At 39.5% G+C, this 20,184-nt stretch overlaps 1 protein-coding gene across 2 annotated transcripts in view; it reads left to right on the top strand.

The window, feature by feature from the left end:
* Window positions 1–13,363: 13,363 nt before the first annotated feature.
* Window positions 13,364–20,184, top strand: part of LOC124883071 (copine-8) — a 127,897-nt gene continuing 121,076 nt past the window's right edge. For both annotated transcript variants that reach the window (XR_007042073.1, XM_047389952.1), the window contains exon 1: window positions 13,364–13,557. Coding sequence is in view for 1 of the 2 variants with exons in the window: in XM_047389952.1 (XP_047245908.1) it covers window positions 13,460–13,557 (98 nt within the window). In the remaining variant the exon portion in view is untranslated. The remainder of the gene's footprint in view (window positions 13,558–20,184) is intronic.

The following is a 20,184-nucleotide window of genomic DNA, read 5'->3' on the forward strand; positions in this document are numbered from 1 at the left end:
ATAAGATTTGTAACTCAGAACATTTGTGGAATTGATACTGAGGCAAAAAGATTTTTACATTTTTGGTCACGTAAATAAACCTAAATCAGTTTTCTATTCATTACAAAAAACACATCCATCTAACAGTCACAAACCGATGGCTGGAAATTCTCTGTCAGGATTTTCAAGGAGAGCAGAATTCATGGTTCCCTCATTTACAGAAAGTTGTTCCCTGAAGCAGCCCCCAGAGCTTCACACTACCGCTACCATGTTTAACTGTTGAGATTCACTACAGAGACTGGACCTAAATATCATTCTTTTGATTTTAGGCAACAATGGGCTTCTTCTGACTCATAAAAATAAATCTTTTAATTGAACCTAATGTCTGAAACTGGGTTTCTTTACAACTCATTTTACTATCAGAAAAACCAGGATGGAATCGAATGTTTTTATGCAGCTATATGTGGATTTTACATGACTAAAACTTATACAGTCATAAGGACACATGATGTTGCCAAGCAACTAGTGGAGACTCACAAAAGGTGATCAAGACTCCTTTCTATAGATTTTGCTTTATACTTAGACATACAAGTACCGCTCACGAAAATAGAATACGGTTTACTATTTGTTGTCACTCATTTCAGAAAATGAAGCTCATATTACTGGAAAAAGGTTGTCTTACCCTCTCCAGGTTGGGGGAGAGTTCCTGCCTCAAGTGGAGGAGTTTAAGGATCTTGGGGTCTTGTTTATGAGTGAAGTTAGAATGGAGCAATAGAGTGACCAATGGAGCAGTGCAGCTGCCACAGTAATGTGGACGCTGCGGCGATCCGTTATTACAAAGAGAGTGCTGAGCTAACAAGCAAAGCTCTACGTTTCTACTCTCACCTATGGTCATGAGCTTTAGGTTAGGTTAGGTTAGGTTAGGTTAGGTTAGGTTAGGTTAGGTTAGGTTAGGTTAGGTTAGGTTAGGTTAGGTTAGGTTAGGTTAGGTTAGGTTAGGTTAGGTTAGGTTAGGTAAGGTAAGGTAAGGTAAGGTAACGTAAGGTAATATAACGCTTTTCAGTAACATAGCTCTATTTTGTACATTGAATGAGTGTTAATAGATACCTGGTACTCACTCATACCAGACTGCAGTATGTGTAATCTATCTTTTCCAGACCTCTCAAATGTATTTTATCAATCTATTTGTTTATGTTTGTCTGCAGGCTAACAATAGAAGAAAGTAAGAGTTTCTAAGGAAACATCTGAAAGAGCTTAATATAAAACTTTCTGTCCTAGCAGAGTTTTTCAGTGTGTAGGAATTAAATAATGGCCCAACTACTGGCACATAGCCTTATGATCAGTTTCTCTAAGAAATCAATAACGCCTTCTCAGACTATCTGGACTGCAAGTTTCACTTCCAGTTTAATTGCAGCATAGTATACAATCCTTTGGATAATATATCCCCCTCTAGTCTGTTCAGTGAACATATCGATTGGTGATGCTTGGGCCAAACCAGATGCTCTTGTTTCATAGTTAAATCTGTCTTTGCAATGGGATTTGTATGGCTACACTGAATACCATCAATATTGGTTATTAACTACATGAAAAGATTTAGGAGGAGACTCAGCTTCATCTTGTGCCTTGTGTTTTTTAGAAACACCTGTGCTGACAATGTTACCAGAGACTGTACATACGTACATACAGCGCCTGGCAAGTGTATTTGTACCCCTTGACCATCAACAAACTTAAATTTATATTACTGGGATTTTATGTGATAGAACAACACATACTGATAACATTAATCAAGAATGATCAAAGCCTTAGTCAGAGACGGAGCCGAAAGACCTATGCCAACTCTGGAGGAATGCAAAGTAGCAAGAAGAATGTCATAAAGAATCCTGTTTGCCAAAGCCATTGGAACCACAGCTAACACATGGAAGAAGGCGCTCTGGTCAGATGAGACCCAAACTGCACTTTTTTGGCTTTCAGGCAAAACACTGTGTGTGATGGGAAAGTAATTTTGAACATCACACGAACACACTATCCCATGGTGGTGGCAGCATCATGCAGTGGGAGTACTTTTCTTCAGCAGGGACACATACACTGTTTCTGGGAAGATGGATTGCAGCTATAATTGCAGCAATAGAGTGGTTCTAAAATTCATTGATTCAGGGGGTGAATATACATGCATGCCACACTTTTAAGATTTTTATGGCATCTTATCACTAGGTTGTCTAAAATGAGAATCCCATTCATTTGCTTTTAAATTCTACCTTTGCTTTTAATTTATATCATTAACAGACTGAGTCAAGCCTGAGGACATTTTTTCAACAGGCAGAATAGAATATACAGGTCCTTCTCAAAATATTAGCATATTGTGATAAAGTTAATTATTTTCCATAATGTAATGATGAAAATTTAACATTCATATATTTTAGATTCATTGCACACTAACTGAAATATTTCAGGTCTTTTATTGTCTTAATACGGATGATTTTGGCATACAGCTCATGAAAACCCAAAATTCCTATCTCACAAAATTAGCATATCATTAAAAGGGTCTCTAAACGAGCTATGAACCTAATCATCTGAATCAACGAGTTAACTCTAAACACCTGCAAAAGATTCCTGAGGCCTTTAAAACTCCCAGCCTGGTTCATCACTCAAAACCCCAATCATGGGTAAGACTGCCGACCTGACTGCTGTCCAGAAGGCCACTATTGACACCCTCAAGCAAGAGGGTAAGACACAGAAAGAAATTTCTGAACGAATAGGCTGTTCCCAGAGTGCTGTATCAAGGCACCTCAGTGGGAAGTCTGTGGGAAGGAAAAAGTGTGGCAGAAAACGCTGCACAACGAGAAGAGGTGACCGGACCCTGAGGAAGATTGTGGAGAAGGGCCAATTCCAGACCTTGGGGGACCTGCGGAAGCAGTGGACTGATTCTGGAGTAGAAACATCCAGAGCCACCGTGCACAGGCGTGTGCAGGAAATGGGCTACAGGTGCCGCATTCCCCAGGTCAAGCCACTTTTGAACCAGAAACAGCGGCAGAAGCGCCTGACCTGGGCTACAGAGAAGCAGCACTGGACTGTTGCTCAGTGGTCCAAAGTACTTTTTTCGGATGAAAGCAAATTCTGCATGTCATTCAGAAATCAATGTGCCAGAGTCTGGAGGAGGTCTGGGGAGAAGGAAATGCCAGAAGTCCAGTGTCAAGTACCCACAGTCAGTGATGGTCTGGGGTGCCGTGTCAGCTGCTGGTGTTGGTCCACTGTGTTTTATCAAGGGCAGGGTCAATGCAGCTAGCTATCAGGAGATTTTGGAGCACTTCATGCTTCCATCTGCTGAAAAGCTTTATAGAGATGAAGATTTCATTTTTCAGCACGACCTGGCACCTGCTCACAGTGCCAAAACCACTGGTAAATGGTTTACTGACCATGGTATCACTGTGTTCAATTGGCCTGCCAACTCTCCTGACCTGAACCCCATAGAGAATCTGTGGGATATTGTGAAGAGAACGTTGAGAGACTCAAGACCCAACACTCTGGATGAGCTAAAGGCCGCTATCGAAGCATCCTGGGCCTCCATAAGACCTCAGCAGTGCCACAGGCTGATTGCCTCCATGCCACGCCGCATTGAAGCAGTCATTTCTGCCAAAGGATTCCCGACCAAGTATTGAGTGCATAACTGTACATGATTATTTGAAGGTTGACGTTTTTTGTATTAAAAACACTTTTCTTTTATTGGTCGGATGAAATATGCTAATTTTGTGAGATAGGAATTTTGGGTTTTCATGAGCTGTATGCCAAAATCATCCGTATTAAGACAATAAAAGACCTGAAATATTTCAGTTAGTGTGCAATGAATCTAAAATATATGAATGTTAAATTTTCATCATTACATTATGGAAAATAATGAACTTTATCACAATATGCTAATATTTTGAGAAGGACCAGTACAGAGAATGTAATAAAGGCAGCCAAGTGGTGGTTAAGGACGTTTTCCGGAGCAGCAATGAGGCTCAGGAGGATGGGGTCAGTATCCACCACCCCAGCTCCCGTGAATCCTTCTGCTAAAAATACCAGCGCTGCTGTTTTATGACCAGAACCGATGAGCCGTGATGCTGCTGTCTAGCTGCTCTCCATATTCCAAGTACAGAAATCAATCCCATTCCTTCCCAGAGGAGCCAACAAAACAGATGTGAAAGAGCTACGCTAGTAAAATGGCTGCAAAAGGATTTTAGTGTGAAATTGGAGGACTGCATATTTAAAGAAACTGCATCTGTGCCTAATTCACCGTTTAATATTTAGTTGCAAAAACTAAGCAGGAAGAAAGAGGTGGGATGTGAATACTAAGCAGGAGATTGATAATCAGTGTGTGTTCGTGACCGGGTGGAGGAATGTTACTGGGAGAGATATGGCTGACAGTGAGCAGGTTAAGCGTGTGTTCTAGTTGACAGAATGGTGCTCTAGGAATTGAACTGTCTGCAGTAGATCTCTCTGCATAATTGCACATCAGTGATAAATATGTAGGTGTCAGTGCCTATTAAATCAAGAGGTTCTAGCTGGACTCTGAGCAAAAGAGAATAAATTAGTATATCATGCCAGATCATATCTACCCAGGCAACAATTAGGCATGGGTGAGCTGTAAAAGATACTAAAAACATGGGTATTTATCGCAAAATTGTAGAGTAAAACTTGTTTTAGCTGACTGGTTTTTAAATAAACTACTCAAAAACTTTAGTCTTTGCTAAAGTACCAAGGACTGATTGAGGCCGAAATATTTAGGTCACTGCAACATTTTAACTCCACACAATGTCTGAAATCCCTGGGCCAAAACTAAAAACATCATGATCGGGATCCTGATCAGGGCAACTTTAAATATACAGTACAGATCAAAAGTTTGGACACACCTTCTCATTCAAAGAGTTGTCTTTATTTTCATGACTGAATATTGTAGCTTCACACTGAAGGCATCAAAACTATGAATTAACACATGTGGAATATACTGATATATATATACTGAACAAAAAAGTGTGAAACAACTGAAAATATGTCTTATATTCTAGGTTCTTCAAAGTAGCCACCTTTTGCTTTGTTTACTGCTCCGCACACTCTTGGCATTCTGTTGATGAGCTTCAAGAAGTAGTCACCTGAAATGGTTTTCACTTCACAGCTGTGCCCTGTCAGGTTTAATAAGTGGGATTTCAAGCCTTATAAATGGGGTTGGGACCATCAGTTGTGTTGTGCAGGAGGTGGATACAGTACACAGCTGATAGTCCTACTGCATAGACTGTTAGAATTTGTATTATGGCAAGAAAAAAGCAGCTAAGTAAAGAAAAACGAGTGGCCATCATTACTTTAAGAATTGAAGGTCAGTCAGCCTGAACAATTGGGAAAACTTTGAAAGTGTCCCCAAGTGCAGTCGCAAAAACCATCAAGCGCTACAAAGAAACTGGCTCACATGAGGACCGCCCCAGGAAAGGAAGACCAAGAGTCACCTCTGCTGCAGACAATAAGTTCATCCGAGTCACCAGCCTCAGAAATCGCAGGGTAACAGCAGCTCAGATTAGAGAACAGGTCAATGCCACACAGAGTTCTAGCAGCAGACACATCTCTAGAACAACTGTTAAGAGGAGACTGTGTGAATCAGGCCTTCATGGTAAAATATCTGCTAGGAAACCACTGCTGAGGACACGCAACAAACAGAAGAGACTTGTTTGGGCTAAAGAACACAAGGAATGGACATTAGACCAGTGGAAATCTGTGCTCTGGTCTGATGAGTCCAAGTTTGAGATCTTTGGTTCCAACCACCGTGTCTTTGTGTGGTGCAGAAGAGGTGAATGGATGGGCTCTACATGCCTGGTTCCCACCGTGAAGCATGGAGGAGGAGGTGTGATGGTGTGGGGGTGCTTTGCTGGTGACACTGTTGGGGATTTATTCAAAATTGAAGGCATACTGAACCAGCATGGCTACCACAGCATCTTGCAGTGGCATGCTATTCCATCGGGTTTGTGTTTAGTTGGACCATCATTTATTTTTCAACAGGACAATGACCCCAAACACACCTCCAGGCTGTGTAAGGGCTATTTGACTAAGAAGGAGAGTGATGGGATGCTGCGCCAGATGACCTGGCCTCCACAGTCACTGGACCTGAACCCAATCGAGATGGTTTGGGGTGAGCTGGACCGCAGAGTGAAGGCAAAAGGGCCAACAAGTGCTAAGCATCTCTGGGAACTTCTTCAAGACTGTTGGAAAACCATTTCAGGTGACTACCTCTTTAAGCTCATCAAGAGAATGCCAAGAGTGTGCGGAGCAGTAATCAAAGCAAAAGGTGGCTACTTTGAAGAACCTAGAATATAAGACATATTTTCAGTTGTTTCACACTTTTTTGTTCAGTATATAATTCCACATGTGTTAATTCATAGTTTTGATGTCTTGTGTGTGAAGCTACAATATTCACAGTCATGAAAATAAAGAAAACTCTGAATGAGAAGGTGTGTCCAAACATTTGATCTGTATGCTTAAACTCAACTCCTGGTGCCTGTTTTATTTTTTGAACCTTGGTTATCCTGAAAAATCTAAGCATTTGCCACCCTTTACAATGATGTTCAGAGTGAAAAGAGACTGTATTAGCTGACACTGTGCTCAGACTGCTGCTGGAGTGGTTGAGAACTGCGCAGAGATGGGCAGAAACACTATTCAATGGAAATTACAATCCTTGAAGCAAAGCACTAAGTTAAATTTTTCTGTAAGTTTTGTCCACATAGAAATGACTGAAACTAAAATCACTTCTAACTAAAGTTAAAACAGATTGTAAACATCCTAACATTGGCTTAGCAGATTGCTCCACATGGAATATTGTCAGCAGGAGCAAAACTTGAAGTTTATAGAAGACTGTAGCTCAATGTGTTGATTCAGATAGACATCTAGAAACGAAAGTTATTCTCCTGTAAGGACAAGATATAGCTTTCTCTGAAGAAAAACAGATACTGCAGATTCCTGAACATCAATGGTAAGTCGGTTCAAGTAAGTAAGACACAGTCCAACTAATGTAGACCATGTAATACTGATGTGTTTTGTAAGATAGTGTAGAACAAGTGTCAAAGAAGGTGGTAGGTAGACAGCCTCAGCAGATATTTTGAGTTTCTTCTTGGTGGATTTTATTTGCATTAACAAGAAAAGGGAGGCATTTCTTGGTCTCTCCCAATTTTCCATCTTAAGGCCCCCAGTTACCTAAAGCTTCTTGGTTTTATACAGGACTAAAACACACCTGAACCTCATCAGCCTGCATCATTAGAAAATATGTTAAACCAAACAACGCAAACAATGAAAGAGTAATAGGTTTATCAATCTAATTCACAAACTCACCTAAAAATCTAGATGGTTTTCAATATACAACCCCCCATACAGTGCAGCTCAAAAGGTTACTTTAAAGAGAATAAATAATACAAAAGAAAAAATAACCACCTTTTAGTTGTATCCAACGATACAAACAATGACCTCATAAACCTAGACAAACAGGAAGTGTTTGGCTGGCCCTTGCCACCTGTCCTGAGGATCTGAACAAAGGGACAAACAATTGAATATATTCAAGGAAATCTTTTGCCAAGTAGTTACATTTAACTCTAGGAAAATTCACACCAAGTAATGCTTCAGTAGTGTTTATATTGAATCACATTGTGCTTGGGTGTTAGCAGTAACACCTAAGCTACCACAAACATACCCAGTCACAACATCAATGTGAAAAGCTTTAGAAATAACTATCAAAGAAGATGCAATGAATTATGAATATGCTTAAGGGACAAATGCTGAATAAAAACATTCTCAGCCATTTTGTCCAGTTAGCCTTGTCTCAGCAAGGTTATTAATAAATTTAACAAGGTTTTATATCATTGGTATGCGGATGACGGAAGAGTGGCATGCGGAACAGTTATATTCTTGTTTCAATTCTGACACACCTTTTAATATTGGATTTGTTTACTGTATTTGTTACATTTATAATGTATATGTATAGGATCTACTTTAATCTAAAGCGCCTTCTGATAAATGCTATATACATACATATTTTAAGTTAAAACTTTTTAGATCTCATGGAACAGTGTAGCAAGACTATCCGTTTGTGTCTAGTGTACAAAAAAAAAGTACAAGAGGTTAAAAATTAGCATTTATTATTTTACTTTGAGTATTTTCTCCATTACTGACCAAAATGACCAACTCCAAAAAATAAATATATATGCTATAGTAAAAATTTGTACTTCATAGTAAATGAATTATAATCATTTTCTGTATAAATACGTGTACATATTGATAACAGGCGTGGATACAAGAATGCTGGTTATTTTGCTCGCCATTTTTTTTACTTTTGATTTGAACAGGTCAGTCATTTGAGTATTTTAATTTGTAGCTTAATATTTTATCAAAAATACCTACAATCGTGATAAATAAACTGATATGCAATGGCTGGTTATTGTACGCAATGGCAATAGAGAAGGACAATATGGGAATGTTTATGTACTAGATAGGGGTAAGAAATGGCGACGTGGCAGATTGAGCTATAGGGCTCAAAGGCAAAATAATATCTGCTTTCTATGGATCTCATGCTTATAATTATTTACACCAGAGATGGAGTTAAATATAAAGTTAAATATCTCAACTAACGCAACATTAATTCTTCACACTGCTTTGATGTAAAAAGACAAATCAATTATGCCACATGGGCCCACCAACTGTGGGGAAGAACATTGGGGTCAAGTGCCATGCAAGCTGAGTGGCAGGCAAGAGCGGGTGCTTGGAAGTGCTAACTCCTGGTGTCATAATCTGATTTTGGGACATGAAACATTAACTAACTGCCACTTTAGTTGGTGTGTCACATTAAGTGATACCAGTTAGATGCAGATTTCATTCTGGAAACGAACGCCTGGAGAGGGTCTGGACTTTCTTCTCCTCTCAAGTTAATCAGGGAATATGGGGATACTCGTAATTCCCATGCTAAGCACCTAGATGTTGAATTTTTGTGAGCTAAAGTCTCTTTCAGGCTCCAGGAGTGTCTGTGCTTATGCACTGAACGGCAGTTCAGATGACCCAACCTTCTTAAGAGTCTCTCGATAGCATCCTGCAGGGATGCCATCTGAGGGTTCCCTGGTGCTCCAGGGGACTTCTAATGCCATGTGGTCATTTATGGTGTTACTTAGAGGGGTGTGATTTGAAAGAATGGCTTTCCAGATCTACAGTAGACAAGCCGATAAATTGGCAGCTTTGCTTTTGAGCTCGGCTCAAAAAACAGGAGGATTTTGGGTTGAAGAACTGATTGAAGCCTCTATTCAAATATAACATAGATCATTGACCTTTGGCCTAAGATGGCATTGTACTGAATATATTGATTATCAACCTTGTGCTCAACCATGGTGTTTGTAATAAACACTTACATGCACAGATGTCCAATATTAAAACACAGCTCAGATTTACGTATGTTCACCTATAGTTATGAAATATGGATTATGTCTTAAAGAACTAGATCTGGTGAAAAGCAGCTGAAATAGTTTTTCTCTGTAGAGTTTCTGGACTCAGCCTTAGAGATAAGGAACCATTGTAGGATATTCAGGTAAATCCCACTGGTACAAGCTTCCAGAACTCACTTGAAGGACTACATATCCCAGTGGGCCAGGGAAGGCCTTGGAAATCCCAACATGAAGAGTCGCTGGGCAGAGGGAGGTTTCCGTCCTGGACTTCTTACCAATGTGACGCCACCTTGGATGATACGGCTCGACGGATTGAATGATTCCAGCGCAAAATATGTATTATGTTTATTTTACATTATTGAGAAATCTACATTTCGTGGCTAAGTAGCTTCAAATCTGTGTTTACTAATTACAGTAGGTTAAGTGTGAGTTTATTTGAAGCAAAGCTTTATGCTGGAATATGATGAATCTGCATAAACAGTTTTACCATGTTGACACAAAACTGTGTGTGTATGGTGCTCATGCATAATTAATCCATTTTCCCTCTATTTGACACTGAGACTCATGGCAGTGATGCATATACAGTAACCTTATGAGTCTATGTTAATTTTCTGGCCTCATGTGTGTAACCAGGAATGAACTCATCCACCCCCACATGAACAGAGGCCGGGTGCATGATGTTTGCCCAAAGGTGCTGTAATGGTTTTCACCACCACCATGCTACTCATCAAACTCAGGGCGTGTCAGAGAGCGTGTGAGACGGCTATATTTAGAAACGGGGTTGGCCGGTAAACACACTGAGTAATGCAGGGATGTGTCATATTAACGTCAAATGGCTTTATCGTCTAAACATTCACGGATTGGTGCAACATACAGTTGCTTAGAATTTTTCAAATATTTTAAGGATTTGGACCTCCATTTTCATTGGAGGTCAAGTAAACATTTGGAAAAAAACGATTAGAGAAAGTCCTGAAAATTCAGTTTTGTCCAAATCCCAAGAACCTCTGATGACAATGCATTAGGTACACTCTTTTTTTTTTTTTTTTTCTTCAGTTTGTGATGTTAATCAGTTTGTGTTCCTATGTATGCCTTCCCCTTTTCTGTTTACATGTTTGCCAACACACATCAAGAAACAAAGCCTAGGCATTTTAGCTCTTGATTACATGCACATTCCCATATAAGCTGTCTGACAAACATAGTCTCACAAGGAAACAGTTCAAAATTCCTTAGGTCCTTTATAAATACGCAGCGTCCTCATTATGTATCACTCCTCTTTCCTTCAGCATTCATTATGGTGTCACTCCATTCTCTGCAAAAACAGGAGAGATGCATTATGTAATAGTATTCTCTTTAGGACTTGAGATTTGCAAATCTTCAAACCAAGCACTTGTGGGTGATCCAAAGTTTTTTTCGAACCATGTTTTTGATGTATAACTCTTGGAGAAAAGTGGCTCTTCAGATGATGTGCTCACTAAGCTGCCTCTGGACATTCCTGAATCCCGTTTTAAGATTAGCTGTTTCTCAAAAATAAACAGTCTCAGACCATTAAACAGTAAATGCTTCTCATCACGTTGAAAACAATGAATCTATCTAGCCTAGGTTTTATACTGTGTTTTCTTTTATTTTCTGCCTTCCCAGTTAAAAATAGAGAAGTGCCTCCAGCTGGAATTTTAACTTGGTCAGACATCTTAGAGCAGCCCCAAGTTCAGCATCCAGTATGGCTGCTATGCATAAAAACATGGTGAAGGCTACATTTGAAAACTATTTATAAGCACTTCTGACAGCTTGTCTCTCGTGAAATCAGCCCACAGCACCACACAATCTCCATCTGTAAAAATATTCCTTTTGCATTTGAATGCATAACTTGACTGAAATACATTATCAGTTTGCCTTACGACTGGTAGACAGTAACAATTGGTAAATCCAAGTGATTTCAACCCAGGTGGGACCTCATTCCCAAATCCAAAGTCAAACTTCCATGACATACAAACATGCTGTTAGTTCTGGTCGGGACCACCCATGCTTTTTCATTTGCATTTAGTGAGTACTACCCTGTTTTCTAAAGCCCTGCCATATTTAGTAGACTGACCACATAATACAATAAAGATAAATGTTTCCTGTGAAGAAACATACAGAATTATTTGTAACCTTAGGGATATTTTTTATATTTTTCGAGCGAATGCGAGCTCAAGTCTGAGATGCAAATACAGGCCTGAGACCTGAAGAAATAGGTCAGGAAGTCCAACCAAAATCAGACGTACAAACCAAAACCAAACCAAAATGTTGACTTAGGGGAAGTGATTGGACACAGGTGAGCAAAGAAATGATAGAGAAGGGGTTAAAAGAGTTAAAAATGGGGCCCACTGGTGACATCTAGTGGGTATGACAGAAATGACAAGATCAGAGTTTAATAAAGCGCAAAAAAAATACACGGGACACACAAATAGAACAATAAAGCCATAACTATACTGATGTATGTCCTTGATTTTAAGTCACCTTCTGGTAAAAGTGACTGCTAAATCATCCACCCATTGTCTTCTGCCCATCCAGGGCCAATTCACGGGGATAAGCCCAAGAGGGAAACCCAGAGATCCCTCTCCCTTGTGACACTCTCCGGCTTTTTGTCAGGGATCTCAAGGTGTTCCCAGGTCACATACATAGTCTCTCCAGCAAGTTCTTGGTCCGCCACATGGTCTCCTCCTATTCTAAGGTGCTCTAACCACTTCCAACAGGAGGCACCAATAAGGCCAGATGGCAAGATGCTAATAGAAGTCACCAAAAAGCCTAAAATGTACAACATACTAATACTACTGTTAATACTACTAATACTACTGATGTGAAAGTGCATGCCTGTACATTCAAAAATAGACAGTCAAAGTTTAACTTGGGAGGTGTGCAAGAACGTGGACAAAAATTAGGACCACTGGAACTTATTCCAGTAGTTGTTTGGACAGATGAGTCTAAAATTGAACGATTTGGACACCAGAACAAAGGACATGTTTAGTTCAAACCAAATATAGCATTCCAGAAAAAGAACCTTTCATCAACTATGAAGGATGGAAATAAAGGTGTCATGCTTTGGGGATGCTTTGCTGCAACAGGTTTGGTCAGCTCATCATTACAGAATCGATAACTTTTAGGGGTTAAGGTGTCCTAACTTTTTCCCTCTGCTAGAAAATATGTTGAAATAGATGGTGTTTGAGTAAAACAATGTTATATTTTATTAGGTAGATGAAATTAAATCTTTTCCAGAGATAAAAAGTGACATTAGACATCATCATGCAAACATTTCTTACTAAAGAACTAAATATTTGATTTGATGCCCTAATTTTTGCACAGTTTTTTCACATTTTCTTGAAGATAATATATCACTTTGTTTTCTGCTTATTAAATGCCAGTGTATCAATATTTCTGTCTCGAAATTTCATTTTCTATACAAACTGAGGTGCCCAGTATAAGATGAAAAAACTCTAGGGGGGTAGCAGTGTATCATTACCCTAGGCTTCATAGAAAGGTTGATCCGGCCCTGGAAAATGTGCTAACTGGCTGGAATGAACTGAATCAAAATGAATTGAACTGAATTGAATGAGACCATTGAAGACAAGGAGGGTAAAATGGGTGACACAGGACACAGACACGTGCTCACAGGAAGGAGCTTGCATGAAAAATGAATTCTGTTTGATTTACTGGCTGATTGTATCGTTCTCGCCTCTTCCATGGCAATAAAAGGATAGGGAAGCTGAATTTCAATCAGCTGAACAGCAGTGAACTGGAATCGAGAGTGAGCCAGAAAAGGGAAGGGAAAAGCACAAAAGAAAGCTGGAAAACAGGGGGATACACATACAGAGAAGGGGAGAGAAAGAGTGAAGTGACATCACATCTCCCAGTCCCTCTCTCCTCAGCGCTCTGTGGCACCTTTGCTCCATTTCTCGCCTGGGAGGCGCGCACTCAGTTCGCTTTATCCTCCTCTGTCGCTAGTAAAATAAAAGGGGGCTGGACTGAAGAGACGGAGAAAAAGGAAGAGCCGGAAAAAAACTGATACTATGAACAGCACTTCCCCAAACATGGCGTCGATAGGAGACTTCGACCCACTGAACCAGTCTATTCCTGCCACCAAAGTTGAAATCACGGTGTCCTGCAGGTAGGGGAATTGATTTTATTTTTACCCGCTTTTTTCCTGACGGGTTTAAGGGAAACCAAAACAAAAACACGCAACGGTGGAATTTACCTGCTTACAACTCAGGCAGGTTCCTGTTGGACCGGTGCGTTAGAATTTATTTCCACACATTTAAAGCAGCGTGGAAATATTTTATTTACCATACAGGTAAGAAGTGAGACGCGACTTTTGGCACTTTTCCGCGACTTCAGCGCTGTTGAAAACGACTTTTAATAAGAGAGAGCATATGGGGTATAAGAGCAAAATACTAAACGTAGGCTTTTCTGAACACGCTTATAATTAAGCGTTGTCGTCAGAAATACGTAACGCAGTAATAACACAGAAACCCTTAAATACCTGCTGAGATTTCTGTTTGTCACACAGAAAAAAAAAAAAAAAAAAAAACGTGTTTACAATGATGTCACGCACAATTTTGTTCACGCTTGCATTTTTATTTTAGTGCATAGTTGTAACTAATGCGAGTTAAAACGGACGCGTGTAGGATTTGGCCTAGTTTAAAGCTGGAGTTTCCTGTTTACGAGGGGTTTTCTGATGTGGTGACCCCGTCCACAGAGATCTACAGGCTGTGCGTGTTTTTAGAGAAACCCACCTGTGGGCTGGAGTCCACTCACCGCAGTGGCTTGTTAACACCGTTACAATCAGATCGCAGCGAATTTTATATGTAGACCCTAGAAGCAGTGTATTTTGTAAATAGAACCAAGTATTTTGCTAAGCTCAGCTTGTCTTTTATCAGGCTGTTTTACACATAGAGGCACACACACACACACACACACACACATACACACACACAAATTGGCATAAATAAAATCATCATAACAATATAAATAAAGGAGGTAAACTGTGAAAATATTGTACAATAATGGTAGATTTGCACATTAATAAAAAATATAGACAGCTTGCAATGACAGCACAAGGAAATTAGATGACGTTAGCAAGTAATTATTGTAATAAAAAAAGTTTAAAGAACATCCAGTAGCCTTACTGGGTTACAACAGATCTGAGTTTTTCTATTAAATCAAAATTTCAAAACATTTTTCCAAAGTGAATCAGGGTATTGATCACCAGTTCATTAATAGCATTCTTCCAAATGTCTCCACAAAGAGTCCTTTAGTATTTGGTAAATAACCAGTAATGTAAATCTTCCCAAAATTTACCTTCATAAAGTATGTCACGTGCTTTGTCGTTTCTATTAGCTCATCCCAGATCTACATTTCTGATTCTCAAAGCCAAATCTGAGTATTACATATTTGCTTGAGGCCTAGAACCAGTGATGAAGTACTCTCCTGCTGTAAGTTTGCAGTTATGGTGCTGTTAACCAGTTAGTTTAGTCCATCCTGTCAGCACTTACTCAAGAATTGAAGAAAAAAAAATCTTAATAGAGAAGTGAACATTTCTATCTCTAGGTGGGAACAGGTTGACATTCAAAGAGTCAATTTCCTGGAAATTCAAGCCAGAACTGTGTGCTTGCTTATCCTGGTGCAGATTCTGTTGACTTCTCGAACATTGTTGTGATTCCCCCCCTCCCCCCTGTGATTGTTTTCCTTAAATGCTGCTGATCCAACTACAGTCAAATTTGAAAGTCAGCATGGGCTGGCATAACATTCTCATAACATGATAACCTTGAGTTAAAAACAAATACCATGCTTTCACTGTGTTTACAAAATATAAAACCAAGGTGTGAACCATGATCTAATTGCTTTTACTTAAAACAGACAAGCAAAAAATATTTAAAAGCCACAATATCGTTGCATGGTGGACATCTAAGAACTAATACATTGGTAAAGCACATGTTGATTCAGGAGCACCATTCAGTCTCCTTTGGTAGGACTCTGTCGCCATCCAACATCCAACATCTTGACTTGGTCGAATACTATGCCTCGCAAAAGTTCTTCAGATCCATCAGATTGTGAGGTCATATCTTGCCCACATCCCTGTTTAGGTGGCCCCTGTAGATTTAGTTCTGAACGCTAGCTCAGATGGATCAGAACGACAATTTTCTTCAGGTGAAATATCTGTTTTTTGGATTTGGATGTATCTTTTTCCATCCTCAGCTTTCTTACAGACACCTAAAGGTTTGGGGTCAGAATTGACTGGTATGCAAACACTGTTCTGTCTGAAGAAAGCAGATTATGATACTGCGACCACATTCCACTGTGGGTATGGTTCACCTTTGAGGATGCATGATGTTGTTTTTGTGCCAACAAACCAGGTGGAAATGTACATTTCAGTTTGGTTACATCAGACAGTCATTATCTTTCAAGGTTTTAGACAATTTTGATTAAATGCTTTAACCCTACTTCTGAATTTAAACGTACGAGGAACATAGAGGATTGTAGTCACATGTAGAACGCGATCACCTCTAAGCAGAACATTCATTTGCATTTTCTGTACCTTTCTCCTGACTGATGCATTTGTATAATGACATCCTTTAGATCATTTGTAACCTCTCTGCAAACTATGGCTTTAGCTAAATGCTGCAAATGTCAAGAATATCCTACAGGGACAACTGATCTTTATTTGTGATCATTCAGATTTCCTATAATATATGTTAAGTGTGCATCCAATACGACTAAATGTTTAAAGTAGATAAAAAGATGCACTCTTAGGTAGCTGTGACATCGCAACTTGTTTTCGTCTTCTCAGTCACAAAAAAAATAGAAAAGGTTTTGATGAAAGAGATTTTTATTTATTATAAACTTAATATTTTCCTTGGAGAAACTTAGCATTTTACCATGGTGTGTACAGTATTAAGGTGCCACAATCATGCCTATTTTTCAGTAAATTCTTTGCACCTCACGCGTTAGAAGACTTGGAAAAAAAAAGATCCGTAGTCAGGATCCAACGCTGGAACTTACTCGTTGTGCTTCGTGCATTGGCATACCATGTGACATAAGTAACAATTTATTGAAGTAAGGTGAGTCAGATCCCTCCATTTGAATGTAATTAATTTATAGCAGGGATTGCAGTGTGGGCGGGTCATTAAAATAGTGTCAGTCGAACCCTGAAACAGTGGAACACGGTGTTAATATAATGACATTTCTCTTCGTCCAGCTTTTTTTAGATCAGGGGGTGAAAGCCATTCATATGGCCATGCATAATGATCCAGTTTAAATGATTGCATGATCACATGAATGCTATATGAATGCTTCTTCAAAGATCACATCTCTAATGTTGCTGCAGAGCTTTTAAGAAAAAAAGAAACATTTGTTTCTCCACCTTTGTCTCATGGATACTGTAGCTACTGTATTCCTGCAGGGTTTTTCTGCACTGTCTCCTTAGTAACTCAGGGCTCAAGCCATCGTCCTGTAGAATATGCGAACATGCTTGGCAGAGTTTGTTAATGCCTGAGTCACCCTGCTTGTCAGCCCTGACGGGGGAAGAAAGCGTTTCAGGTATCTGGTCCTCCTACCTCCAACCTGAAGGAGGAACAGGAATGTCATGGTTACGGCCAGGTGCGAGCTTGCCCGTTTTTGCGCACAAATGTTTCCTCTTCTTTCCCAAGTTTTGTGTTTGCGTGCGTTTTCTAGTTTTTGCGAGTGGTCACAGTGGGCTGTGTCGGATATTGCCATGGTTACCTTCAAGTTTCCCTCTGCGTGTGTAGGGGGGAGTGTTGGAGTGAGAACTTTTATAGTGGAGGCAACGCTTCAGGAGAAAACAACATACTGTAGATGACCAATCGTTAGATCAGGCTGTGATATTTGTGATAGTCACTGGTAACTGACTCATGTACAGGGGCTTGCAAAAGTCACATTACAACCACAAACTTTTATGTGTTTTATGGGGATTTGGTTTGGCATACCGACCCAAAAAATAGTACATAACTGTAGAATGAAATAAAAATTATGTATGGTTTAACTTTTTTTTTTCACAAATAAAAACCCCAAAAGAGAATATAAATATATATAGATTAGAGCACTAATCTATATGTTTAGGTTCATCCACCCCAGTCTTAAACATGTTTCGTAGCAGGTTTTCTTCCAGGATTGCCCTGTATTCAGCTCCATCCCTCTCCCCATCAACTCAGACCAGCTTACCTGTCCCTAATAAAGAAAAGCATCCCCACATCATGACACTGCCACCACCATGTCCTTCCATGGGGGTGGGATGTTTAATGTGCAATGTCCGTTGCTTGCCGAACAGTGTTTGGCATGTGCATCAAAAATTTCCACTTTGGCCTAATGTAACCATGTTTGCCGTGTTCCTTACATGGCTTGTGGCAAAATTAAAATTTATTTTCCCCCACCTGAGCTCCTCCAGAGTTACTTTGGGCCTTCGGCTGCTTATCTGATTGATGCATTCCCTTTCCCATCTGCCAATTTAGGATGGAAGACATATTTTGGCAGGATTGCCCTTGTGCCATTCTGTTTCCATTTTCAGATGATGGATTGAAGAGATTTCTGGGAAATGTTGTTTTGTAAACCAACCTTGCTTCAAACGTCTCCACAGCCTCACACCTAAACTATCTGCTGTGTTCCTTGGTCTTCATGATGCTGTTTGTTCTCCAGTGTTCTCTAACAGACCTCCTTAGGTCTTCAAGTAACAGGAGGACATATAATGAGATTAAATTATACACAGGTAGACAATTTAGTGAAGACATTTAGTCAGACTAGATTGTATTTAGGGGTATCAGGGTGAAGGGGAATTAATGCTATTTAGTATTGGACTGTCAGATGTAATCCCAGTAATTTATATTGAATTAGTAGCTGTACTGTGACAAAATCTGAAAATGTTCAAGCGGTGTGAAGGTAAAGAAATTATTAGAAGTAAATTTTGCCTTATTTCTGATGCAAGTCCTTGCTTTTATAAATCTCTTAATTCACATTCAGATTCAAAAATCATACAAGCCTGTTAAAGACACTTGACCAGTTGTTAAAAGGCAGCAGTGTAAAACCAAACTAGACTGTGAGACAAAGCGAGTGTCTGAAGTAGCTCCTCTCATGTGATTCCTGTAAGTGGTGACAGAAGCCACTTCTAAACCCATCCTCTCACCTTTCATCACCAGCTATTTCAGATAATGTTCAGATTCTATGGGGTATGAGGTCAGAGCTTGGCTCTGCTGTGAGCTCAAGGGTTTATGCTGATCGATGGGAGAGCCTGGGGTATCTGCTGGGGATCAATATGCTGCCAAGTCTTGCAAAAAACACACACAAACACACACACGCATGCTTTAAAGGTCTGTTCACACGTACTGTACACTGAGCTGTGCAAGGAGAAAAAATACTCCCTGATATACTGTGGTTTTGCCACCTACATGATGGAGCCAGGGGACTTTGAAGCCACCGATGACTGGCTCCAAGTCCCTGTGTTCCAAAAAGTAAAGCTAATAAAGTATTTAAGAAGCATTTCTACAAAGCACAGCTTATTCATGCACTCAGCTTAGTCCATACATTGTTGGTGGGCTCAGATGGTTCGGTAAATCTTAGTAGAATATACAAGAGTGTCGGGGTATTAGTGTTATTGCTTTGAATATGGTCTAAATTTTATGTCCGCCCTGTGCTGATGAAAAAAAAAAGCAGTGTTGTTATGCTTTTGTATGAAGATTTGAGCTCCTGTCAGGCATTGGGCAATGTGACGTTGTTTACTGTATCCTGGAAAAACAATTATGCGATAACAATTAGCCATCCAGCGATAGCTGCAATAAACTCTAAATTATGACATTTGCAAAGTCTAAAAACTTATAAAAGTATGTTTTGGAATATTTTTGCAAAAGTTTAATTTATAAAACAATTATTTTTAAAAAGTGAGATTGAATTTAATTACAGTTAATTAAACATTTAACAGAATTGTTCCAGTTCAAGTTTTGGCTTTCATATTTTTTGCATGATTTACAGACTTTTTGTGGGATCTGGGATATATAAATCTCCCAGATAAGTATCTTAGCTTAGAGCACTACATGTAGCCTCAACAATGAAATCTGCTATATTGCTTAGTGGGGTATAAGCTGAGGAAGGTTACAGTGAATCAATAAATGGATACACCCAAATCATAGGAATAGCAACAAATTTCACCCTTTTGAGCATAAGTGTGTTGTCAAGACACCTGTTAGGTCTAAGAATTAACATTTAACATAACTAGCTACAGTTCTTCACCTCCACCATAACAAGAAACTGCCATCTGAATTTCAGCATTCAAGATGAACAAGGACTATTTACCTGTAACAGTTGGCACATACTGTACATTAAAAACATGCCTCCTGTTCAAAACAAGTCAACCATGATGATGGATGTCTCAGCCCCGTCTATACTACTGTGGACATTTTTCAAATAGCATTTTTTTTCTTTTTTTTGTGAGGAAATCAGCAAAATTTAAAACTAAAAACAGTATAATACTGGCTGTGGCAGTAGGTGGCGACAAAGTTCAAAAGTACAATGTTTTTAACAAGTGTGATTTATTTCTTTTAAATGTTATCTTTTCATTGCAGCACTAATGGCCTTTTTTGTTAGTTTTTCGACAGTAAGCTTACAGGAAAGGGTTGGACAGAGGGGGAAGATGCAACAAAGGCCTTCTGGGCCGGGAATCGAAACCGCGAAGGGCTGAGTCGAGGACGAACCTCCTGAATACTGATCCCGCATTTAACCCCTGTGCCACCAC

The sequence above is a fragment of the Girardinichthys multiradiatus genome, chromosome 17, assembly GCF_021462225.1.
Source record: "Girardinichthys multiradiatus isolate DD_20200921_A chromosome 17, DD_fGirMul_XY1, whole genome shotgun sequence".
Lineage (NCBI taxonomy): Eukaryota > Metazoa > Chordata > Actinopteri > Cyprinodontiformes > Goodeidae > Girardinichthys > Girardinichthys multiradiatus.